At 48.3% G+C, this 26,381-nt stretch overlaps 1 protein-coding gene across 14 annotated transcripts in view; it reads left to right on the top strand.

Moving 5' to 3' along the window:
- Window positions 1-26,381, top strand: part of itpr1b (inositol 1,4,5-trisphosphate receptor, type 1b) — a 92,214-nt gene that overhangs the window by 63,265 nt on the left and 2,568 nt on the right. For 5 of the 14 annotated variants that reach the window (XM_049022426.1, XM_049022433.1, XM_049022431.1 and 2 more), the window contains 17 exons: window positions 6,981-7,176; window positions 7,428-7,681; window positions 7,784-7,984; window positions 8,189-8,299; window positions 8,523-8,618; window positions 8,923-9,057; window positions 10,125-10,232; window positions 10,836-11,067; window positions 13,038-13,160; window positions 16,187-16,362; window positions 16,768-16,932; window positions 17,978-18,167; window positions 18,698-18,799; window positions 19,425-19,570; window positions 20,550-20,715; window positions 21,681-21,841; window positions 24,957-25,118. In XM_049022426.1, the coding sequence (XP_048878383.1) occupies window positions 6,981-7,176; window positions 7,428-7,681; window positions 7,784-7,984; window positions 8,189-8,299; window positions 8,523-8,618; window positions 8,923-9,057; window positions 10,125-10,232; window positions 10,836-11,067; window positions 13,038-13,160; window positions 16,187-16,362; window positions 16,768-16,932; window positions 17,978-18,167; window positions 18,698-18,799; window positions 19,425-19,570; window positions 20,550-20,715; window positions 21,681-21,841; window positions 24,957-25,118 (2,724 nt within the window). The other 9 variants (XM_049022436.1, XM_049022439.1, XM_049022432.1 and 6 more) reach the window with 4 other exon arrangements.

The following is a 26,381-nucleotide window of genomic DNA, read 5'->3' as shown; positions in this document are numbered from 1 at the left end:
AACAGGCTTCTTGCATAATGGTCTTGTCATTTGCATAGTCCTCTTACCTAATGGCTCCTGCCTTCCCACGCCTCTATAGCCTCACGTGATGTTGTTGCATAAGAGCTGAGTCGGGCTACCTAACATTCCTGTTTACCCCGAACACGGTCATACCATCTGGGGCATGTGCCGGGGGGGGCGTTTCTTTCTCAAACTTTCTCACCTGCTTCCTGCTCAGGAGTGTTTGGGTATCTGATTGTTCATTTTTCGGGTGAGATCGCAACGCCTTCTACCTCTTGCTGCCCCTCTGCTGCTCCCAGCTCTAGTTTTAAGACCAAATCTGCCAGTAACCTTCAGTCAGCCACCGAGTCTAGTGGAATCAGACTGGCTGAGCTTTGACCGGCAGTGGGTATCGCTGGTATCACCGAGCCTCGTTATGTTAATCAGACCTTTAGGCAGTGAATGGAAGTGAAACTGAGCCGTGTCCACCGGGACTGTGCTGGACCCAGTAAACCCAGACCATGTCAGCACGGGGCGCTTACCCTCCCCTCCATCCATCTGTCGCCTCGTTCCTCTCGGGTCTTAACCTCGAGCTCTGAGCGTAAGTGTCTGTTGCTGCTGTGTGTGTGTTTACACTAAGCGCCTCTGTTCCTCCTTAACAAAGACTGATCCTGGAGAGTGTTATTGTTATTCTTTGCACGCACAGGTCTAGGGTCACTGGGTCACGGTCTGAGACCAACCTGTTCCTGGGATTCCAGGTTCAGATTGTGTGTGTGTGTGTTTGTGTGTGTGTGTGTGTGTGTGTGTGTGTGTGTGTGTGTGTGTGTGTGTGTGTGTGTGTGTGTGTGTGTGTGTGTGTGTGTGTGTGTGTGTGTGTGCACGCTCCAGTCCCATTTGTAGTGTGTGTGTGGTTGTGTGACGTGGCGACGCTGCTGCCACCTGTTGGAGATCCGCCTCCCTTCTGCTCCTCCCACCTTAGCCTGGGATCTACATGACCTCTGACATCTGGAGGTTTCATGTCATTCACACGCTGCAACATGCATACGATCAGAATAGTGTCTGATAAGAGCAGCTGAACCAGACCAAAACCTGAAATGTATATAGTGCTGTCTGTTTTCACTGTAAACAGCCTGTGTGGGCAGAACATGTTGAGTGACTCTGGCACTCCTGGAACTCCTTACCCACCCCAACCCCCCCCCCCCCCGCCCCGCCGCTACCACCCCCTTCCCTAAAGACACACCCAGAGATTCTCATGATTATCGGACCTGACTTTGTGGATCAATGTGGTTGGAGGTTACCATGGGAACTGTTGACTTACTTTGACTCATCTTTCTCAGAAACCTTCTGTGACCCCCCCCCCCCCCCCCCCCCCCGCAGTAGACCTCCCACCACCCCTCACACTTTCCTATGCTCATAGGAAGCATTCGGGAATAAAAGCATAAACTGAAAAGGTTATTGGGGAACCGACCCTCAGGAGTGTTTCCATGGAGACTGCATGGGGGCATACCTCAGCCCCACCCGCCTCTCTGGGGACTCCATTTGAACTCCTGACCCTCCTCCTCAGTCGTGTTCCCCCCGGTTCGCTGTTCCCCGGCGCCTCTGTGATACATGAAGCGGGCAGCTTGCCCGGCAGCTTTTGACAGGAACAAGCAATCTTTGTTGCGTCACGTGTGGCGCTCGGCGGGTTTGAGACATCGACGCCCGCGCCATGCTCCACTCTTGCGTAACGGTGGGCGGATGGCCCTCAGGAGGGGCGCGAGGACCCTCTGCCTTTTAATGAGACACGAGAAAGGATTCTCAACACGGCCAGTCTGTCGCCCGGTTGTGTTAGTGCGAGGGGTCCTCGGGTCCTCAGGGCTGCAGCTCTCCGTGGCCATAGAAGTGCTGCCCGGAATCTCGAATTGTTTTCATGGTTGGGAGGGGCGGCACGCAGGGGCAAAACGGGCCAGGTCACATCCTTGGCTTAGACTTGTGCTTTGAGCTCTCCTCTCTACACGCCTGGGGAGAGCAGTGCCGTTTCCTTGCCAGGGTGGTGTTTCACAGGGTAGCTTTTCATCTGCTCACCGCATTAATTAGGGGCTTTCCTGCAGAGAGGTATAATGGAACATTCCGGAAGATTCTCCAAATGACGTGCGATGCCCATCTGTTGCTTCCTCAACATTTTATCTGTTCCGAGGCTGCTATTATTATTATTATTTTATTATTTTTTTTTTTTTGGTGATAAGTGTTTGGTAGCGAAAGGGGAGGAGGCAGGGTCACAGATGCCATCACGCAGATGGTGAAAAGGCAAACCCAGAGGAGCCTCCTGAATTTTATTTTTATTTACTCAGTTGGGAAAGGGGTGGGGTGGCTATGACCGATGGTGACTAGTGGGTCATCTTGATCACCCTCGTCCACTCCTTTTTGGGTGTGGGCCATGTGAGTCTTGATCAGTGCATTTCTGGCCTCTGTGCATCTGGTCGAACATGTGATCACTTGGTTGCACCCAGGGAGAAGACGTCACTGCTGTCTAGCTCATGTAGTACTGAAGAATGCGTGCCTTTGCAGTATAGTGGGGTTTGTCACCCTGGAAACGTGGGCTGACCTGCTCTGTGTCAGACAGCCCCACATCTGGGCCCTGATTGGTCGGAGATGCATGGTTGTTTGGTGCACTGCGTGTCTCTGCTAGGAGTTCTCTGGAACCTGGCCAAGCCCAATTCCGGTACTCTTGGTGTTCACATAATAATTAGATTTTTGTACGCAGACAAACAGCCAGATAATTAACACTGCAGGTGTTTCTTGTTCTCACATGTTTTTGCGTGTACATGGAAGTGGACCAACCTCAAGAGGGTATTGACCGTTAAAGGCATCTCATCACCTAATGAGGTTACCTAACATGGTGTTGGGGGCGGGGGGAGAAAGATAATCCCTCTCCATTCCTTTCTTGTGTTTCTGCGGAGGTGTCCTTAGCGCTAGCTTGTCCGAAATCCTCTGTATCTCCTCCCCGTAAGCCCTAGTCTGCTTACTGCCCACACTCATGCCCATCAGCTTATGGTCAGTCATTACAGGTGTATCGGCCTGTGTTGAATTTGTCGCAGCCGGCAGGGTCCATTTCAGGGTGATGATGGTCCGTCCTGCCCGGCACCGGTCCCATTTGTAGGCGCGAAACCCGCTGGTTGTGTGCAGGGCGGCTCTCAGCCTGCCCTCCACGGCCCCCGGTGCTGGCTGACGCGTGGGCGGAAATGTCACGGTGCCGCAGGGATTCCTCGGCCCCCGCCGCTCCGCCTTTCCCCGTCCGGGAGCGGTTACGCTTGCTGAGCTGCTGCCGGCGGTGGGCGTCCTCGGAGCGAGTGCCAGATGGGCTCGTCTGTAGCAGAACCGGGGGGGTGGGGGGCACGTTTGGCCAGGCGGCTTCCACACACCCCCGCAAGCGTGAGGGGAGGGTGGCCCGGAAGCAGGCCTTAGCAGGAGTGCGAACTTGGAAGCAGTGACTTTGAGTGACATTCGCTGGAGTCCTCCCACGCGGTCGGCAAAGCGGGAGGCGAGCCGAGACGAGGCATCGCTGAGCTGCCCCTCTGCTAACAGCTCCCCTTCCGCTGCTGCCACTGAGCAAACAGCCTGATTATAAATAGATGTTATATAACATCCCTTTGTTGATGCCAAAGTGCCGGGACAGAGTGGGGGGGTGCGGGGGGGGGAGGTGCGGCATGACCTTGTTTTTCAGATTAGACCGCCCCCACTTTGCCTGCAGAAAATTCTTCCTCCTCTGAGGGATCATCTGAAAAGAGGCAGAACAGACTGGTGCTGTTCCACTCAGGATAGGCAGTGGGGGGGGTAGCCTTTACATGCTCTTTGCAGATGAGCCCTGCTCGGACCAAGGGGGTGCTGGGGGTGAGCAGGAAAATCCCCACATTTTTTTTTTCCCAGAACATGCTTAGATTTTAAAGTGAATCATTCAGCCATTTCAGCTGGAACGCTCCCATAATTCCAAAGGGATATCCTTTGGCCAGGCTCCTGTGGACCAAGGTGACCTCTCACTGACCAAGGGTAACCTTGGGGGGGCGCTACTGGGACTCCTGCTGTGACACAGCCGGCTTCATTCTCTTATTGGTAACGCCTTCATTAGCGTGCATGTAAATGCCAGTGCCTGGATGTAGTGCCTTGTGAGAGCATTTGCTTTTTTTTTTTGGGGGGGGGGGGGGGGCATAGGCATAAATTATAGGGGGTATAAACCTCCCCAATAATAAAAACCTATCAATACAATCCCTGGACCCTCTGAGATGGGTGGAGACCTCAAGCCCCCCAATGCTCAACCCAAAGTTATACCCTTGGGGGGGACACAACATGCACTGCACCAGGCCCTTGGGGGGGACACACACCACAAAATAAAGGGTCTATTTATAGGGGGGAAGAATTAAATCAAATGAAATGCTTGGAGGAGTGGCATGGTGGTGCAGTGGTTAGCACTGTCGCCTCACACCTCTGGGACCCGGGTTCGAGTCTCTGCCTTGGTCACATGTGTGCGGAGTTTGCATGTTCTCCACATGTCGTCGTGCAGGGTTTCCTCCGGGTACTCCAGTTTCCCCCCACAGTCCAAAAACATGCTGAGGCTAATTGGAGTTGCTAAATTGCCCGTAGGAGTGCATGTGAGAGTGAATGGTGTGTGAGTGTGCCCTGCGATGGGCTGGCCCCCCATCTTGGGTTGTTCCCTGCCTCGTGCCCATTGCTTCTGGGATAGGCTCCGGACCCCCCTGTGACCCAGTCGGATAAGTGGTTTGGAAAATGAATGGATGGAAATACTTGGAGGTACACGTCCCCCTGTCCCATTTGCGCAGGGGGGGGGGGGGGGGTGAGGTCCTGAAAAAAGGAGGCTTTCAGAATACCCTGCTAGCTGCCCCCACGTATGTGCTGGAGTTTGAACATAACCCCTTGCTGAATGCCTGTGCACGGCCTGTAGTTTGTAGACACCCCCTCCACACCAGACTGGTCCTGCTCTTGCGGACATGGACACTGCTGACCTGGATCATCAGGCAGAGTGTGAAATGTGTGTTACGCAAGCGGATCAGGATGATTACCGCCGTCAGGCCTGCATGGCCGGGATCTCCGCTCCCCCTTCCCCATGGGGGTGGGAGGGTGTTACATCACAGATGAAGTGTCTGCAGAATGAGAGGTGTAAGACAAGTAGTCCTACATCTCCATGTGAACGTTTGGCTCTTCCTCGCTGACTGGACTCAATGCCAGACGTGAGTGATGTCAGTGGGATGGAAGGCAAGCTTCTGTGCGAAAGCTTTCACAGAGACAGATGCGAGTATGGCCGTATCTCACTTCCCCTGTTACGGCCCGGATCTTAGTGCCAAGGAGTCACCTCCACAATCTGTAGATGGTGGCAGAGCAAGTCTTCAGTGTATGCCTGAATGTCTGCTTCCTATCTCTGAGAAAGACACACCACAAAGTAGTAAGTCCAAAAACAGGTAAAACAAATGTGATATATATATATATATATATATACACACACACACACACACACACACACACACACACACTGATGTGCTTGAATTTGGCGTTACGGCTTGTGTGTGCATGTGTTTTGAGTGGCTGTATTCTAGCTTTGGAGTCATTGTGACACCGTCAGTGCCCCCGCCCATCCATGCCCAGGAGTCGTCACCCCTCCTCCTCGCGTGTGGCATCACGCGGCCGTTCCCAAAATACGCCCGGGACTGACCAGTGTGGTGGGTGCCGGACTCTCCTTCACGCTCCCCACACAGTCGGGGGCTCCGAGGTCTCTTTTGAGGTGGAACGCGGCCAGTGGTCAATGCTGAGTCAGCTCATCGTCTGGTTCAGTGTGTCCACCCACCTGCCTGTTAAGGGACATGGCGGCTCTGCCTGTCCACTTGCCTTAGCGCTTCTGTGACCTTGTGCATGAGTGTGCCAGGAATGCACACCGTCTTTACCAACGACTGCTTGCTTCATTGGCCAGAAGGAGACGGTTGGTCCTATATATGTGGTTCTCAGTGGATCATTAATGAATAAACTGATTAATGGGAATGTTTACCCCCTTTATGATGATCATTTCTGTACATTTTTGCGCCTCTGGGATCCTTTGTGAACTTAACGGAGGCATTCCTAGAGCTGGGGCCATCCTGTCCCCACTAGCTATGACCTGGAAAAGAAGGTCGGTTATGTAACACACTCCAAACTGCCTTAGATCCTCACTCATACCCCCCTCGCTCTCTCCATGCACTTGCCCTGTGTCAATTTGGCATGGAAACTAGGGCAGGATTTTCCTTTTTTTTTCTTTTTCATCCCCACCCCCATCATACTTGGGTTGTGTAGCACTGTTGTAGCACTTCCAGAAGCCACCCCGCAGATTAGATGTCTGGTGGAGAGTGGAGACGCTAAGGAAATGTTGCTCCGGACGTTCCCTTCCCACAAAAATCCCCGAGCAGGACCCAGATCCGCCCAGCCTCGCACATACTCGTTCATGAAAGTGTCCCACCCCTTATAATAATGCTGGCTTTCGGCATAAGGTGTTGGAAGGAGATCAGAATGGTTGCTTCAAAGACCCTTTTCCTGGGGTTTTGGGATTCTGAGGTCTAACAGTGTTCAGGACAGAAAGGCTGGTATTGTAATGACCCTTAAGCCCAGAAGCTGTTTGTTCTGAATATCAATAAGCAGATTGACTGACACCAGCATATGTCTGAGAAAGGCAGGCTGAAGTGAAATCGGGGAAGTGATCCCAGCCATCAAAGGCCTTCTTCATGGGATGTCCCATTATGTAATGCCGCTTGTGTGAGCTGCATTGTTGCCAAATGAGAGATGTTTGGTGAATGCAGCTGCTTAATTAAGGTCGAACGTGAAAATTGATGCACGTGCCTGAGATTATCCTCATCAGAATATCAGACAGACAGCTCCGTTGCTGGGGCTGTACCACAGTAACCGCTTGTTGGGGTTTTAGTTGTTGGCGTGACTTGCCATTCGGTGCCGGACGCCGGCATTCACAAGAACCTTCTCTGCTCTCGCAGCGCTCGTTTTACTGCCGCCTGACCGAAGACAAGAAATCAGAGAAGTTCTTCAAGGTCTTCTACGACCGGATGAAGCTGGCCCAGCAGGAGATCAAAGCCACTGTGACGGTGAACACCAGTGACCTGGGCAGCAAGAAGAAGGATGATGACGCTTCCGATAAGGACGCCCCTGCACGCAAAAAAGCTCAAGGGTCCGGTGAGTGGGGGCAGGGTGGTGACTGGGGCAGGCCTTGCTGTCCTGGGCGCTCTCGAGATGATTACGCAAATGATTGGCACGATTCTTATTTCACGTACCCAGCCCAAGCTATACGGCCCCCACTGATGTTGGCCACATGAAAGCCCAACAATCGATGTGTTGTTATGCAGATAAAAGGCCTCCAGTGTCTCCATGAGCCTTTGTGGTCTCCCATTGTTTTCCTGAAAACCATTTGCTCCCTGTGTACACAGTGAAGGATGTCGTCTCCGTGGTGACAGAGGAAGCAAGGGAGCAGCTGCTGGAGGCCTCAACGGTCACCAAGAAAGCATACTGTTCGTACCGGCGTGAAGCCGACCCAGAAGAGCATGCGACCCCGGCCGACAGTCCAACCGGCATCGGTGACAAGGGCCAGGATGATGGGGAGATGAGTGTGATCATCACTATCATGCAACCCATCCTTCGACTCATGCAGCTGCTCTGTGAGAACCACAACCGAGACCTGCAGGTCAGCCAGGCAGGAGGGAAGAGCTCACTCATCTGCCAAAGTATAAAACTGTCAGATGCTCTAATGTCTCATGGCACCTTCCTTTGTCTCCCACAACCTTAGAACTTTCTGCGCTGCCAGAACAATAAGAACAACTACAACCTGGTGTGTGAGACACTGCAGTTCCTGGATTGCATCTGCGGCAGCACTACAGGGGGTCTGGGCCTGCTGGGACTCTACATCAATGAGAAGAATGTGGGACTCATCAACCAGACCGTGGAGAGCCTGACCGAGTATTGTCAAGGCCCATGCCATGAGAACCAGGTTGGTCTTGTCTGTCAGTGAACCATGTCTGATCTTGGTTAGACTCTGCTGGCCATGTGTGAGATTTTGGGCTGACATATGGGTTATGCTTCTGTGCTGTTTTGGCCTTGGAGTGTGTGGTGTCTTATTTAGTTACAATGCAGCACGCAGTCAATTTCTTCATATAATTGCCTTCATAATTAAGATAATTTTTTTTCGTATCAGAATTGTATCGCCACCCATGAGTGCAACGGGATTGACATCATCATTGCCCTGATCCTCAATGACATCAACCCCTTAGGGAAGAAACGGATGGATCTTGTTCTAGAACTCAAGGTGAGGTGCCGATTTAGAAGTGATGCCTTCATTCAGTATGGACATATATTTTGCCACTGCTGTTATCCTGGGTCTTAAAGAGGCTATAACTCTGCCATACCTTCAAACATAGCTGGCAGTGAGTCAGAGAAAAACAGAAATCCTTGAGTACCACTTTGGAACAGAAAAGTTTTATTATACACCAAAGTGGTTCAGAAACTGAACACCATCTCGCCTTCTCCAGAATAATGCTTCCAAGCTGCTGCTGGCCATCATGGAGAGCCGCCATGACAGTGAGAACGCTGAGAGAATCCTGTACAACATGAGGCCAAAAGAGCTGGTGAGTCTAGTGGGATTCATTGCTTTATAAAACAGCCATTCTGCATCTTGCATCTGTTAAGGTGTTCAGCGTTTCTCAAACCAGTCCTTGGAGACCCCCAGTCAGTCCACATATTAGCAAAAACACAGTTTGTCTGGTGGGTCTCTACCACCCACCCCCCGAAAAAATCAGTGCTTAAGAAACACTAAGTTGCCTTGAATGATAAGTTGACACTTTTGATGACCCGGATCACATTTTCATTGCATTTAAACATTCGCAGACAAGTCCTGAGAGTGCTGAATGAAAGTCAAGTTGCCATTTACAGGTGGAAGTAATCAAAAAGGCCTATATGCAAGGAGAGGTGGAGGTCAAGGAGCCTGAGAATGATGAGGAAGGAGAGGAAGAGCACTCAGCCTCACCTCGAAACGTCGGCCACAACATCTACATTTTGGCTCATCAGGTAGATTTGGCTGTAATGTCAACCAGGGTTATATACATGTTTTGTCCCTCGAGTTAAAATTCTTGAAGATTTCATTTGAAGATGAGTTCCACACTGTAGTTCTTCAGATATTTTCTAGGTCACGTTGACCTCGATTGGTTCCATTTCTGTTGAAACGGTCGTCATCCCGAGGAGCTTCTGATGAGCAGTCTGTTATTGCCACCATGCTGCATGAATCAGAAGTTCCAGATGAAAGTGCGTTCAGCCTCCAGGAGCAGCAGTATGTTGTGACTTGGCGAGTCGAACCCACAGTGGTTGCGGGCATTGCCTGAAGAAACCACGAGTGCTGAACAGCGCTGGTTTCTGTGCTTTCTGAGCGCTGCTCACGCAAATGAAACCGGACGGTTTAGAGCCGCTATACAGCTCGCAAGTTTCAGTGTGGCCAAGTGAATGTTACAGTGTGTGGAAAGTACCGTCTGACTACTGTAAACCTCCGGTGAGGACACTTCCTGTGGCGACAAGGCCCTGAAATCTGGACAAGAATTTGCTCGCCTGATGTTCTCTTTAGCTCACGCATACACACATGCGCACACACATTAATGACTGATAATTCTCCTTTTTGATATAGATATAGCATCTCAGTATTATATAGTAAATGAAAGTGGATCTTGTTAAGGGAGAATCAATGGTAAATTGTACAACACATGAATAATATATGTGCTGTAATGTAAATATGCTCTTATTGTTAATCAACACCTGAAAGTCTGACATGTTCACAGAAAACCATACATTAAGAGATATGAATCAGATGTCTCTGACGAAGGCAACGAGGAGTTTTGCACATTGTAATACTGAAACTTAACAGGGCATTATGAAGGAGGCGTTTGTCTTTATTTATTGATGCGCTGTCGGATGCTTCATCGTGTGACGGAAGTTTATTCGGCACGTCCGTTTTGTCCCTCTGCTTCTCTTATCAATACTGTTTTTTTTTTAGATGATGGTCTGTTCCTTTTGTTTCGTTTTAAATGTAGGCCTGTTCTGACTTGTCTGTTGTCCTCTTTCACACATGCACACACACACAAACACAGTTGGCACGGCACAATAAGGAGCTACAGGCCATTTTGAAGCCTAGTGGGAACTACGGGGATGGCGATGAGGCCCTGGAGTTCTACGCGAAGCACACAGCTCAGATTGAGGTCAGTGACAGTGTCCGCTCATGGGCCCTTATCCTTCATTTCTTGACATTTTCAAGCGAGGAATCGAGCATCATCTGAAACGCTCCACACAGCACTTGGATCATGGTATTCAGAAGACTTTTGACCATCTGCACGTCTTATTCTGGGAAATGTTGAAACATGTTGGCTAAGAAAGGTTTTTGAATATTCCCTTGCCAGGAATCTCATCCCAGAGATGCACATTGGATGTTGAGTGTTACCTGAAACTCACTATCACAGTTAAAGGGTGACATTAAAACAGATTCCCAGATGAGTGTCAAGCTGAATTTGATTCAGATCTGCTGTTGTCATGTCTACTATGAGACTCTGCAAAGGCTGGTGGCCTAAGCACTAAGGAAGTGACCTGGAAGATGGCTGCTTAAGATTCAAACCAGTCTTTATGAAGGTCAATGCATCTTTCCTCTGTGAATTCAGTGAAAAGCTGTACTTGTATATTATTCTGCTTCATATATATTGTTACTCATTGTTCACATTAGGACAGATTGCTGGTCCTGCCTGAGGAGCGCTACCCCTGGTCCCTGTTCCCCCTGGCCGTACCTGTGACTAGTCTCTGGCTTTATTCAGATCGTGCGGCTTGATCGCACCATGGAGCAGATAGTCTTTCCTGTGCCAAACATCTGCGAGTTCCTGACCAACGAGTCCAAGCTGCGAGTGTACTACACCACCGAGCGCGACGAGCAGGGCAGCAAGATCAATGACTTCTTCCTGCGCTCTGAAGACCTCTTCAATGAGATGAATTGGCAGAAGAAGCTGCGAGGTACTCAAGAGGGTCCTGGTAACACAAACACGTTTCCCTGTGCGTTCTCTTCCTACCTCGCTCTGGAGCTGTCTTACAGACCCTTAACCCCTCCCTGACCTCCTGACTCATTCAGGGCCATTCCAGTTTAACTTTGACGGAACCGCCCTAAACCCAGGAACAGAGGGGAGGGTCAAGGATATGTAAGCACAGTTAATTAGACATGTAAGGTTCTTATGTAAGGTTTTTTTTCTGATACCATAATGTCATAAGAAGTTACCTGAAAGCTTTTGGCACTGACCTTTCCATGCCCTGTATTCTTTTGGTTTCTTGTGCCATTATTGTGCCTTGTGTGCAGATCTGATTAGAAGGGAAGTATATACACTGGCACAGAAAACAGATCCCCCCCCCACCCCATGCACTTGGTTTCATCCTTTCACCTGATATCCTATCAAATTCCAATTGAAATTGGAACAACCAATGAAATTATAGAATACAGTACTGTATACATGGGGTATACAGTGTTAACTAGGGCAACACAGGTATTTACTTACTACTTATTGCCACAGTAAAACAGACCTTAAGCACCCTTTCTACCCCCAGAATCTTTCCACATGGTTCCACCCACAGTGTCTATGTCTGGACCTCTACAAAAATCACTTTCATTGTACGGTTTGTTTTTCCTCAGTAGGACCGTCGGCACCGATGTTCAGGGGTGGGTGGGGGGAGTGGGGGCATGAGTGCTTCTGATCTGAATAAATAAATAAAAAAAAAAAAAACAGCCATGCTGATGTCATGAGAGCAACACCTTCCATTCGCGGAGGGTGGCAGAGAAATCCCCTCATTAACTTCCTCATTTCCTTTAAAACTAAACTGAAACTACTGTCCAAAAATAGCAGCTGTTCAAGCAGCCCCTCTAAGCGCCTTGTGGGTGTCGTCTGTCTAATTAAAGGTCATAGATTAAGCATTACTCTAGAGTCTCCACTGTGCATTCTTAGCCATCCATGTGAACCTGAAATAAATTGGGGTGCTTTCAGCCTCCCGGGGGGGGGGGGGGGGGAGGCATTCACTGAATTATCTGAGTTGACTTTTCGGATTAGGTCTTCGGTGACAGAGTTTTCGCTTTGATTGAATGATTTCTTGCTGATCAAAGAGTACTCATTAGTTTCTTGAGGTCGTTAACAATGCCACTGGCTCTTTGTATTTTCATTTCAAAGACTTGGTGCCCCTGTAGAACCTGAGCTTCCTGAGGTGAGCAGGTCCAAACCTCCTTTCCTCTAAAGTGGTTTTTGGCCTACACTGATGATTCCTCTCCTTAAAAGCTCATTTTGAATAGGAAATAGACACACACACACACACACACACACCATTTCAACAAACTCCTCCTTGGCCAGCCAAAGGAGACAGGAACATTCGTGAACATAACACAACCACAAAGACGAAAGCACAGCAGAACCACAAAGGCTGGGATTTCGGGACGGCTTGGATGTGTTTGTAACCCCTGTGACACCAGGCTTCTGCAGCATGACACATTTTGGGAAATGAAATAACGTGACCCCAGAAAATCCACTGGAGCAAGTTTGAGCCCAGGTGTTTTGCTCTTATTTCACCTGGAGCTTTTTGGTCCCTGATTTGCAAAGCCTGGCATCCAGTTACTTTATAAGCACATCTAATGTTTGATTAGCATTAGTGATGAGAGCAGTGTTTCCTAATCCAAGCTTTGGTGACCCCTTGACAGTCTATGTTTTGACTCCCTCCCAGACAGTCCACATTGTTGCTCCCTACAGAGACCTGGGAAGGAGCAAAAATGTGACCTGTCTAGGGGTTCCCGAGGGCCAGGTTGGGAAACATTAATGTAGAGTATGGAGTTCTCTTAAAGGACTCAAATTATATATAAAGTATTATTATATTAATGTCCCTAATGAAAGACTGATGTGCAAAAATGCATCAGCTCGTGTGTGTGAGATCTGTGTCTGCTGGGAATACTCATGTTGGACCAGCTTTTAAGGGTTCTGCCATTACTCTTCCAGCTCAGCCCGTTCTCTACTGGTGTTCACGCAACATGTCCTTCTGGAGTAGCATCTCCTTCAACCTGGCCGTGCTAATGAACCTGCTGGTGGCTTTCTTCTACCCCCTAGAGGGCAGCCACAAAGGTGAGTGAGCTCCGCTAACCAATCCAACACCCACGATGCCCCTCCCCAGGGCAAGAATCCTATTTTTTTGAAAAAGAGCCTCGATTATCCATCCATCCATTTTCTGTAGCTGGGAGAGTCCTGAGCCTACAGGTGCAAGGCAGGGAACAACCCAGGATGGCGCACCAACCTATCGCAGGGCGCACTCACACCTATGGGCAATTTAATTACTCCAATTTTCCATGGCATGTTTGTGGACTATGGTGGGGAAACCGGAGTACCCACCGGAAACCTCGCGATGACACGGAGAGAATGTGCAAACTCTACATGAAGCCATGGTGGACACTCAAACCTTGGTCCTAAATGTGGCAGGCAACAGTGCTGACCACTGCGCTCCGACGTTGACTATACAACGTCAATTGTCTCATTGAAGCCGTAGCTAGGTAACTTGATTTGTGCTTCTTGTCTGATGTTAGAGCTGCACTTAATATTCTGCACCTTCTGTCCTTTGTAAAGGTGGTTAACCAACCAGGGATAATGATGAAATTGTCATGATATATCTTTGAGACATTTTCAATGAACTTCCTGCAAAGGTCTGGATCTGCAGCCTTTCCTTGACCAGTGCAGTCTTTTGCGCACAGCCGATCGCTCCTCATAGAAATGGCACCTAAACACCACTCTCAGATTATGTTCCAAGATTCTCCTCTCTCAAGACTCAAGTCTCTTCTCTCTCTTGCAAAGTTACATTCCTCTTTTTAAGACAGTGTGATGTGGTGTTGCTGTACTGTTACTAAACATATTTCTTGTTAGGTTCCATGTTTTCAAAGTTGTAGTTTCCAAATGTATCACGCATTCTTGTTCAAAATAACCTAATCTCATTTAACTTTTCATATTAACGTTTTGCTTTTGGGCAATTTAGAGATGCTAACTGCATATTTCTGGATTCTGGGATTAAATCTGAGTGGATTTACAAAGGAGAGCATGTAAGGTGCATATAAACTCAGCTGGGGGTCCCTATTAAAGTGCTAATACTGCAAGTGTGAGGCCATTTATATCCCATTCATCCATTTTTTGTAACTGCTTGTCCTATTCTGGGTCACAGGGGGTCCAGAGCCTATCAAGAGCTACGAGTGCAAGGCAAGGAACAACCCAGGATGGGGTGCTCACCTCACACGCCTACAGGCAATTTAGTAGCTCCAGTCAGCCTCAGCATGTTTTTGAATTGTGGGGGGGAGACCAGAGCACCTAGAGAAAACCCCACAACAACAGAGTCAGGGCGTGGATTAAAGGCCTTCTTCAAGGGCTCAAAAGTGAGGTCACTCCGCTAACCATGAGATTTGAACCAGCGACCTTCTGATCACTTGCACAGAGTCTTAACCCACAGAGCCACACATCACCACTGTTGCAATTGGGCCCAAAGTTTTCCACCTTATTTTACTTGCGAATCATCAGGAACGGACTTCATCTCGTCTCACCTGACAGGCGTGAATTTTGGAACCTAGTTTGAGGTGTTTGGCCACTCCTGCTGGGACCAGCCTGCCCGCGGGAAATTATTTATAGCGGAGACGTAAGACTGAGCTTGCCACACCAGAGTGAAATCATGCCGATGTCACGTTTGCTGGCCTGCTGGTGCGTCTAACAGAATAAATCCAGCCTTTGTTTCCACGCAGCCATGCGGGGAGAAGAACAACACTGTTACCCCCCCCCCCCCCCCCCCCCGAATCCACATAAACTTTCAATTGTTCTGACCTGGGTTGAACCGCACAGTCCCTTTTGTTCAAACTTCCCCAGTGTAGGAGGGAATTTTTTTTTTTAGATAAAAAATTATATTGCCATGAGGCCTCAAAGGTCACATGGAGTCCCAGGTTTACGACGTCATGCTGCGATGATGTTTTGAGGGTGACACTGTTGTCCTGCAATGAAGCGGCATCTGTGTTCATTTGTGGTACAGAAAGGAGCCTTTGGTCAGTACCGCTTTCCTGACTGGTAATGCCGATTTTCCCCCATGAAATGTATGTCATCTGTCTTCGGTTCAGGAATTAATGTAGACGCCCAGATACTCTTGACAATGGAAAGTTTTGATTCCCCCCCCCCCCCCCCCCGTGCTCCTCCTGCTCGAAATGGGAATGCAGCCAAAGACTGGAAACCAGTGCCAAGCGTCGCTGCCGAATCTCGAGATAGTCACATGCCAGTCACATGACTGAAAGGAAACATTTGTCAAAGCGTGCCCAGGCCAGGGTCATAAGCAGGTCTGCATTCTTTGGCTTCAGCGGTGTGCAGTGTTCAGCAACTCTACCATGCTTCAGCCAGGAATGTAGGGCGGCGGGCATCGAAAGTGTGCCAGGACTGCATAGAACATGTACTTTCACATTCCTATCTTTGAAAATTACACATATGTGTGTGTGTGTGTGTGGGGAGAGAGAGAGAAAAGTCCCAGAGGTCGTGGTGGCTTTACAGGGACTTTTCCCACACAGAAGTTCATCTGTCCTGGATTTTTAGGAACAGCTGGCAGAATGTTTGCATTTCCATCCGTCTTTTCTTCGAGGTTTTACATGTCGGGGTTTGAGATCCCTCAGTACATCTCTCTTTCTCTCTTTTCTGCTTCCCTTTCCCAATAGTAATCTGCCCGTGTTCAGGACAGGCGGCAGGTTATGTGCCTTAGAGTCTTGTAAGTCTGTAAAGGAGAGATGAATGGAGACTTTGGGTTCGCTCCTCTCTCTCGTTGGGGCGGCAGCAGGTCCTGCAGTGATGTCATGCCTTTTACCCCTGGGCTTGGGGCTTATGGGCCGCGTTTCATCAATCTTTCAGGAGGGACCTATTTTTAGCTGCCACTGTTGTGTAAGTCACACCTGTCATGTGACCTCTACGTGAATGGGGGTGGGGGTAGTGTGGGCGTGGCTTCCTTCAGTCCTCAACTCAATACAGTCACATGCTTAAATGCCTGCATACTTTCGTCTGGTATGTGAGCAGCATAAGTCACATATTTCTCCTGACATGTACTTTGTCTCCTCCTGCTCACATGATCTGAGAGTTCCTCTGTTTGTCAGGTACTCTTGAGCCACACCTGTCCGCCCTGCTATGGATCGCCATGCTGGTGTCCTTAGCCATAGTGATCATCATGCCCCAGCCACATGGGATCCGAGCCTTCATCGCCTCCACCATTCTGCGCCTTATCTTCTCGGTGGGCTTGGAGCCCACTCTCTTCCTGCTTGGAGCCTTCAATGTGAGTTATGTCAGCCCTGGGTGTTCCTGGAAAGCTACCCCACCCCATGTCACATGACTGCGTGCGGTGGTATTCACTGAGGCTAGATGCGTCACAGATCACGCTGGATTCTGCATAGCTGCTTCAGCTGCTGGTCCGTCGGGGCATCCCATTGGGCAACCCCTCCTATCATGTGACCAGAGCCCCCAATACCTGCCGTACCAATAACATGTGAAAACTGAAAGTTTCCTTATTAAAAGCCATTTATTCTCATTAAAACTATTTTCATATGTAAAATATATATATATATATATATATATATATATATATATATATATATATATATATATATATATTATTTTATAACATTTTTATTTTTTTATGAATAATAATATTGATTTTGTGTCTTCTGCTTTATTTTAAAAGGTCTGCAATAAGATCATCTTCCTGATGAGTTTTGTGGGGAATCGAGGGACATTCACCAGGGGCTACAGGGCTATGATCATGGATGTCGAGTTTCTATACCATGTGCTCTACCTGATCATCTGCAGCCTTGGTGTGTTTGTTCACGTCTTCTTCTACAGCCTTCTGGTGAGTCCTGTGTTGACAGTGTCACTCTCTTCTTCAGTAGCCCCTGTATTTCTCGTATTTGGAAATCAGTGGTGTTGCCTGTGTGGGGTGTAGGCAGCTCTATTTTATCGAAAGGAGGCCATCTTCGCTCTTTGGTTTGTGCTTACTGCCTCTGTGCCTGCCTCATATCACCCTGACCATGGCATCTGACATGATTTTGTAGTCAGTGTGGTGTGTCAGGGCTCGCCTTGCTGGGAAAGGCCAGTGTGTTTAAAGGCAGCGTAAATAAGAGGAAAAAATGATGTGTACTGCTGTGGGTCAGGGCAGTGTTCCAAATGCGTTATGCACAGTAAGGTGTTCCATTAGTGTGTGAACAACTAATTCAAACACTATAAAACATTATATACAAAACAGAATCCCCTATGGTAGTGTTAGGTAGCTGTAGGCTTGTTTTGCAAAGTAGCATTTATTGGGGGAATGCCCAAAAAAGACAAAAAAATGTAATTAGCTGATATTTTTAACCATCTTCTACATAGGACCTTGATAATATTTTAAGTTTTCATAGCAATTACATTATTACATGATGGATACAGTTTTTTTGCTGTTCTGAATGGTTGAAGTGCCCTTATTTTGGAGCTCAGTGGGCATAATGTCATTTAGCTTCATATTTTGTCCTGTGATGTCTATATGCATTAAAATGAACTTTACAATTGGCTATAAAACTGTCTTTTAACCAACCAGGTTTATGCCAGCTGGCTTTGTCCACCATATATTGTCGCTCTGGTTGTGGTCTCTCAGTCATTTCTTGGCTCTCTGTAGTATCTCTCCTGTCTCTTGATTCTTTGCCTTCCTGTAGTCTCTCTCCCTTCTCTCCAGCTCCCGGTAGTCTCTCTTTAATTTCTCTCGGCTCCCTGTCATCTCTCTCCCATCTCTCGGCTCTTTGCCTCCCTGTAGTCTCTTTCCCCATCTTTTCTCTCTGACTGCTTGTAGTTTCTCTCCCATCTCTCTAGTTGCCAGGAGTCTCTCTCCTGTCTTTGAGACCCCTGACACCTGTTTTCTTTGCCAGCTCTTTGACCTAGTCTATAGAGAAGAGACCCTGCTGAATGTGATCAAGAGCGTGACGCGCAACGGCCGCTCCATTGTCCTCACTGCGGTACTGGCGCTCATTCTTGTCTACCTGTTCTCCATTGTGGGCTACATCATCTTCAAAAATGACTTCATCCTGACGGTGGATAGGATCCCGAATAAAACGCTGGGTATGTCCTCTGCATGCATGCATGTCAGTTTAGCCCTGCTACATTCCCAGCTCCGTGAGGATGCTGTTGATGGCGATGCCTAATGAGAAAATGAACCTGCACCCCCGGTGAGCTCAGCTGCTCTGGAAGGAAGTGCAACTGTGCAAGCCTGGCTGAGCGCCTATGGGAGACGGGCATGTGATCAGGTCTTTATGGCTGCACATCCTGCTAGTCTCTTTCAAAGCTTTCATTTATCTTCTTTGCCTGAGGATAGCCCGGTTTACACTGGAGAGAGGTTCATAATTTATTTCATGATAAAACCCCTATCTTATACACCGTACCTTCACATATAGATTTGTACTATGTTCTTGTTTGTTCTTTAAACACCTTCAGGCAACTCTGTTAGGAAATGCAGTATATAAAACTGAAAAGGGATGAAATGGAATTGCAAACATTGGCAGCCATGTTTGTCCAGGTGTGAAGGGCAGTCCATGGGCCACGAGTCCTGCTGCATGTGTTTCCTGACTCCCTGCTGTGTCCGTTGTTGACAGAGAGTGGAGCCAGCATGCTCGGGGAGTTCCTGTCTGCTGGAGTGTGCCGGAAGGAGAGTGGGGACAATTGCTCGAGTGATGCTGCCGTGGAAGGTTTGCTAGGTCACAGGCTTCCTCTTGTTCCTCCTCGTCCTCGGAGCGCTCACGAGGCAACCCTGATTTGCTGTTTTTAATCCTCTGCTCAACTTGACCATCAATCCTCTGGTGTGGCAGTCATGGGGTAACAGATGACAGGGGGAGGTCAAAGGTTAATTACAATCAAGAGCCAATAGTTGAGCTGAAAGCTAATGGGTCATATAGGTCAGGGCTCCTGAAAGTTTGACCTGTAGAAATCCAGACATGGGATTATGGAATCAATGAAGATGAGCAACTTGTCTAGCCCTGGGTTAACGTCAGTCTCAATCTTCACACAGGAGTGCCATGAATTAGCAGATGTTTTGGACAATAAAAAAAAATATGTATTAGAATTAGAAGAACATTAGCAGCATAAGTGAACGCTGTTTTGGCCTCAGCTCAGTTTTTAAACCTAGGCCTTATGTAGCCATGGACATCAATTCGTAACAGCTTCAGTTCTCTGTAATTCTTTTCAAAGGGGTCAGTAGGTACCCCTGTCAGCAGCGTGTTTGTAAAGTTGTGTGCTCATTCATGTTGTGTGTAGCATTGTGCTGATGCATATTAGCAAAGCAGTAGGTGCACATTAAATATGGGCATCCCCATACCTCTGCAGCGGCTGCTACACATCCACCTGCATTGGTGATTGAAGATAAGGAACGTACCTGTGACTCCCTGCTGATGTGCATCGTCACTGTCCTAAGCCACGGCCTCCGCAGTGGTGGTGGGGTCGGAGACGTCCTACGCAAACCGTCCAAAGAGGTACAGTACAGTCATTTTTACTCCAGGAAGGGGCCAGATTGGAATCGAACACAAAGGCATGTCCAGCTGGTAATGGAGTCAGTCTGTCAGGAATAGGAGGGAACTGTGCAGGATTTTTGGGCTAATCTGTCTCAAAGCTTAGTTGTGGGTGCTCATAATCAGGAGCATAGTTAGAGATGAATGGATATCAAAGCCCCCCGAAAATTTGCCTATCAAAGCCCCTAATATAAAGTTACAGTCAGCTTAATATTCATACTGAGGGTGATTAGTGTGGTATTACGAAAGTACTTTTCTAGTGTCAAAAATTAATTGGGAAATATGTAATGTAACTGAAATTCTATAATGCTGACTGATAGAATGGTGAATATTTGTATTGCATTCCATCACCTCACAGGTAGTATGCTAAATGCTTGTTTCACAGGCCATAGAATTCCAGTATAAGTCATGCCCCCGTATGTCTCACTCGGGCCCCCTAAACTGATCCTATCCCACGATTCTCTATGCCTGTATGAGGGCCTCGGAGTGAGTCGGACAGGTGCGTGCGGGGAAATCTCTCTGTCTTGAACATAAATGTGCCAGAGCTGCTCTCAGCAGGACCAGCGCTAATGAGTGGAAATTAGGCTGAGCTTCCCAGGTGCTGGACCCACAAAATGAAGCTTCCACTTCTGTTTAATGTTGACAGCAGGAGTTTCAGGGTGTTTTTTTTTAAAAAAAAAAAAAAAAACAAGCTTTCCTCCAGACTTGATATGACTGTATTTTAGAAGCAGTTTCCCCAGGTGTTTAGAGGAATAATACATGATGACATCAGACTACATTGCATCTCCTGTCTAAAACTTTACAGCTTAGTCAGTAGTTGTGGTTAAAAACTAATAATGATGTTTATGTTGATACTGTACTGAGAGCTTTGGATGCTGGTCAATATATCGGGGGACAGTATGGCTCTGTGTGCCTGGGAAAAAGCCCTGTGTTTCCTTGGCAGGAACCCTTGTTTGCTGCCAGAGTCATCTACGACCTTCTCTTCTTCTTCATGGTCATCATCATTGTCCTCAACCTGATCTTTGGAGTGATCATCGATACGTTTGCCGACCTGAGGAGCGAAAAGCAGAAGAAAGAGGAGGTTCTAAAAACCACTTGCTTTATCTGCGGTAAGGACACACCGGAGCTGGATCTCAGCCTCTTCTCGCACTACTGACGGGGTCTTGGTGGTGGGCGGATGGCACAAATGATGACTGCTATAGAATAGATGCAACCACACCCGCCAACGCTAACCGGGAGCCAGACGCAGCATCATTGGCTTGCTGGAGAAAGCGAGATGTTTTGCTCATAAAAGTAAACACCAGCAGCGTCTGCCTGAGGCCCAGGCCGAGACGCCCCCTTCTTCCCGGAACGCTGAGTCACTGCTCAGGCGGAGGAGGCCTTCCTGTCCCTGCCCAGTTCGTGAGCAGGGTCGGCCCTGTTCCCAGCTCAGTCTATAATCCCCCAGAGATGCAGCTCCAAATTCTACCTCTCTGCTTTTTGTTTTTGTTCTTCTCCCACTGAAATGAGTTTGGTGGTCATGTGCCGTGTGAGCAGGTATGCAGCAAGGCTCAGCCTCTTGTTGGTATGCCTTCCAAGGACTGAAAATCTGCCCCCAGGGCCAAGCAGTGGTCCTCAGGGCTAGCTGACATAGGAGACACTAGTCTGCTTACATAAGAACATAAGAAATTTACAGACGAGAGGAGGCCATACGGCCCATAAAGCTCGTTTTTGGGAGAACTTAACTAATAGCTCATAGTTGTTAAAATCGTATCTAGCTCTGATTTAAAGGAACCCAGGGTTTTAGCTTGCGCTACACCAGCAGGAAGACTATTCCATACTCTAACTACACGCTGTAGTTGAAGTATAGAACTCTGTTCCATTGGAAATAACTTTAGTCTCTCCTAGTGATACCTCTTGAAGCATAACACAGTTGCTGAATTGCTTGCTTAATTAGTCTTTGCATTTTTTGACCAGACACTGGGCCGTGTCCCCATACAATAGGGGAGGCCTCGTGTCCCACATATCTGTCCCTGCAAGCCAAGGCACACGTTCCAGTGTGTCCTCATCTCTCGTGCTTGCTGTCACGTTGCAGGCCTGGAGCGCGATAAGTTCGACAACAAGACAGTGACCTTTGAGGAGCACATCAAGGTGGAGCACAACATGTGGCACTACCTGTTCTTCATTGTCCTGGTCAAGGTGAAGGACTCCACTGAGTACACGGGTCCCGAGAGCTACGTGGCCAAAATGATCAAGGTAGGGTTGATCCTGACCCATCGAACATTAGTGAGTTACAGGAACCTCAGTGGATCTGCATATACGTCTAACTCGGGCAATAAGCTTGGCCAAAGGCCACTTGCTATCTGGTTGCCTTCAGATAGATGCTGTAATGAGGGTCTCTTTCAAGGTCTGCTCTGCGTTCCCTGAATTCTCCAAACGCCTGGCACTCGTGGGCTTCTGTTATGTAATTGCACCGTCAGGGTCTCTGGACAAAACACCTTGAACCCATACACCAGAAAACCCACTAGCAGCTGAGGATTGTGGGAAAACTGAAAAAACAAACTGGCACAATATCAGAGACTGACACACAAGACACCAGATGGGAAGATTTTTTTTGTAATGTTTTATATTATTACACTTCTTTTTTCAGCACAGTAAATCCCCTATCAGTCTCACACGTGGTTTTTTTCCCGATTCAGGGAGCACATTAAACGTGTTTGTTCCGGTATCCGAACGAGCATTAGCCATGTTTGACGCGGCTGTTTGCCTTGGTCGTGCTGCCGTCAGAGCTATGGTGGGGTCATATGCCGTTTGGTCCAGGTCTGTCCCTCGCTGTGCGGGGACCTCCTGCCTGATAGTGGATTATCCAGCCCGACGGCACAGCCGGTCATCCGAGGTGAAGCGCATGGGGGTGACCCAGGGTCAGCGGATTGCCATGCACCGATAATCCTCGCCCACTGCTCCCCCCACTGCATGAGCATGCTTTTGATGTGTGAGCTTCATAAATAACCTCACACCTCACAGCCTCGACTGACTTCAGATGACCTGGCAGAGCAGAACTTCATGGACTTTTCACTCAGGATAGGAAAAGCACCTGAGATCTCATCTTTCCTCACAGTGTCCTCTGTGTTGTCACCATGTGTCCCCCGGCAGCCCCTACTCAGTGTTCTTCATGCCGGAGGTGTGATGCAAATCCGGAAGGTGGGGGGGTTGTGGGAGGTGTGAGGGAAATCGAGGCAGGCCCCTGCCAGTGCGGATGGGGAACAGGCCGGAGAGTGACAAACGTAGTGACGGCAGTGTCCCTATTGTTAGTGACATCATGACACTCATTCAGCCACTCACTCCCCGTGCCTTTAAAAATCCACTACGGAGACTTTAACACTAAAGGCGGATGAACACAGATGCAAACGGAGCCTCATGCAGTGAATAGAACATCAAATTCTTTGCAGTGTGAAATCGTAGAGCCTCTGCCCCTTAACGTGTTTCAGAGCACCTGACACAAAAGGGATTTTTTTTTTTTTAAAAAAAAGGTCATAGTGAATGAAGCTCCATTTATTGCTTTTGTCATTTTGTACCTTCAAAACCACGACTTCCTGTCTTTCCACTCCCGTCTGTGGCTTTAACTGTGAAAACGGCTCTTCTGTCATTTCCATTAAACTGGCGTAAAGCTGGGGTTACTGGTGAGGTTAAAATCGATGAAGTGAGAGATAGCGGACAGACACTTACCGGCAGTGCAGTGTTAGGCCAATCCGGAAGCTTCTGATGTGACTCAATGATTTGAAGTTGTTTTTCATTTATTTATTTTTAATGGTTGCTGCTCACTAGCCTCTGACACAATGGACCAGATGCCCCCGGCAATCTGGGTGCTTGTGTAAGCATCTATTGAATCCCCGCCCCCCACAGACAGTCTGATGTAAAACAGCCTGTATACACAGTAATCATGGCTGGATTCTGTTTCAGTGAGTTTGGGTGAGGAGGAGTGGATGGTCATAAACTGTAAGGGAAGATTGGGTCACCTGGGGGGGGGGGGGGCATGACATGCTGCATGCCGGCAGTATTATCGGCATTTGGCTGGCTGAGGTCAGACAGCTGTGATGGTGACGTTGGAAGGTCAGAGATGTAGGTAAACACAGACCCCCCTGTCTCACCGCATTCAGGAAGCAGTGCTCCTCTCTGCTCTCCTCCGCTCTCAGTATGACGGTGTGTGGTTCCCCTGTGACCCAGGGCCGCATCCCACCCCCATGTCTGAGATTGTGGAGCTGCATCGCGGGGACTTTTACAGGCCTGCCGCCAGCACCACCCCCAACCCCGCTGCTGCTTCCTCTACTGTGGCTATACCGAGACACCTGTGTGTCTGTGTGTGTGCGTGCGTGCGTGCGTGCGTCTGTGTGTATATGCACGTGTCCTGTGTGTGTCTGCTCGTATGCAGGCACGTGTTGCCAGATTTACGTTGAATAGGACCAAAACACTACACCGTGCTGTCTGTCTTGTGCGTGTGAATGTGTGTTTGTGTGTGTCGGTCTGATGTTTTATAGTCATATCACATGAACCACAAGGCCTAATACAAGTCATGACAAGATGACACCAGTCTAAAAAAAAAAAAAAACTTCAGATTTATAGAACTCCACTTATGCTCTGTGTGCGTGTATATTTCTGTGCATGCAGGTATGGTTTGAAATAGAAAACGTGTGAACATCTCACAGTTTGTGACATAAAACAAATGATCTTGAACTACCACCACCTGGCTGACGTCTTATTTGAGATACACTGAATTATTGTTGTCTATATGGTGTACTGGGACCTCCCATGTTGACGAAAGGAGCTCAGGCAGGATATGGAGTCTTGCAGAGTTTGGGAGGGGTGGCAGGGCCCTACATGTCTATAGCCTGACCTTGCACTAGGCCAGTAAAATTGGACATCACCGTACAGAAATATGACAAAGGTTTTAGACCAAGGTTTTAATCTACGGCTCCGATGATCCTGCCTTCCGCCGGTCCCATGTTAGCATTTCACATTCCACTCTAATATAGAACATCCTCTGGTTTAATGTTATTAGTTTCTGAATGTTTCTTCATGTAAAAAGAGGAAAACAGAGAGGAATTAATCACTAAGGGGGTTCCAGTCAAAGGAGCATTGAAATGTTAGACCAGGCAAACATATTTAGTGTCACTTGGAGTTCAACCAAAGCAGAAATTCTCTGAATTTTACATGGTGGATTGATGGAGGAGAAGCTTCAGAGGAATAAAACATCTCAATATATTTTTCAGTTCTTCACTGTTGCCTTGTCATAGGTCTTAGTTGGCCAGTTTAACAACAAGCCCCATAGCTGAAGTCTCACCTAACAGCGGTAACTTCCTCCCCATATCTGCAGGAGCACAACCTGGACTGGTTCCCCCGCATGCGTGCCATGTCTCTGGTCAGCAGCGATGGCGATGGTGAACAGAATGAGATCCGCAACCTTCAGGAGAAGCTAGAGTCTACCATGAAACTGGTGTCCAACCTCTCTGGGCAACTAACTGAGCTCAAGGAGCAGGTGGGTTTTGGTTTGACTGCTGCTCTATTTGCCGTATCTTCAACGTATTAGCCCCCTAACCTGATAAACTGTTGAACCCCAATCGGTCATCTTCACTTCCTGTAAGATAAAGAGCAGAATGATGAGTTACCATCATGGTGTGCTGATCAAAACCAGACAAGACAGTGAAAGGTACAAGCACTTCTTCAATCCAATGTGCAATCTTATGATCAGGATCAAATTAGGAATTAGGAATGAGAAGAGAAGACCCCTCCAGTCACACTCTAAGTGTTACTTCTGATAAATAACCCTAGAGTTGTAGGTAAAAGTGCAGATTGGGATGAAATAAGAAGTGTCTATGAGGAACTGAAGTTGTATCTAGACACCAGTCCAGACAGAAGGAAACTGGAGTGGGTGAAAGGTTTCGTCTGGTCCCAAACAACAACGTTGAACATTTCGTCTGGCCCTAGACAACAACAAATTAAACACTAGATGCTCTAATTTTGTTTCTGAGACAATTTCACCGCATTACAAAAAATCCCAGTCTCTGCCATTTCCGCCTTGTTTTTCATATTAACTAATTTGTTTTTGTGCCCATGACCGCACTCAGTAAATATTACCGCACTGTACAGACAGGCCAGATGAAGATCACAGGATCTTTATTAGCATTATCATTATTTTTTCTTCTTAGTTTTTTTTTTTTTTAAATGAGTCCCCTGACGATTCCTGATTATTTTTTTTTTATCACATTGATATTTATCAACGTTTAGCTGCCTGCCTGGTACACAGCAGCATGCATTTCATTTGTATTCTAATACCCCCTCCGCCCCCCCCCCCCCTTTTGTGAAAGCCAGTTATATAAACATAGGGTGGTAGAGCATGGAGTATGTTATATGATGGAGGGGTCATAGGATGTGACGGAGGGCTGTAGAGGCCATATGGTGTGGTGGAGGGCGGTAGGGGCCATACGGTGTGACAGAGGGCGGTAGGGGCCATACGGTGTGATGGAGAGCGGTAGGGGCCATAAGGTGTGACAGAGGGCGGTAGGGGCCATAGAGTGTGATGGAGAGCGGTAGGGGCCATAAGGTGTGACGGAGAGCGGTAGGGGCCATAAGGTGTGACAGAGGGCGGTAGGGGCCATAGGGTGTGACGGAGGGCGGTAGGGGCCATAAGGTGTGACGGAGAGCGGTAGGGGCCATAAGGTGTGACGGAGAGCGGTAGGGGCCATAAGGTGTGACGGAGAGCGGTAGGGGCCATAAGGTGTGACAGAGGGCGGTAGGGGCC

The sequence above is a fragment of the Brienomyrus brachyistius genome, chromosome 8, assembly GCF_023856365.1.
Source record: "Brienomyrus brachyistius isolate T26 chromosome 8, BBRACH_0.4, whole genome shotgun sequence".
Classification (NCBI taxonomy): Eukaryota; Metazoa; Chordata; class Actinopteri; order Osteoglossiformes; family Mormyridae; genus Brienomyrus; species Brienomyrus brachyistius.
This window is presented reverse-complemented; position numbering and strand designations above follow the sequence as displayed.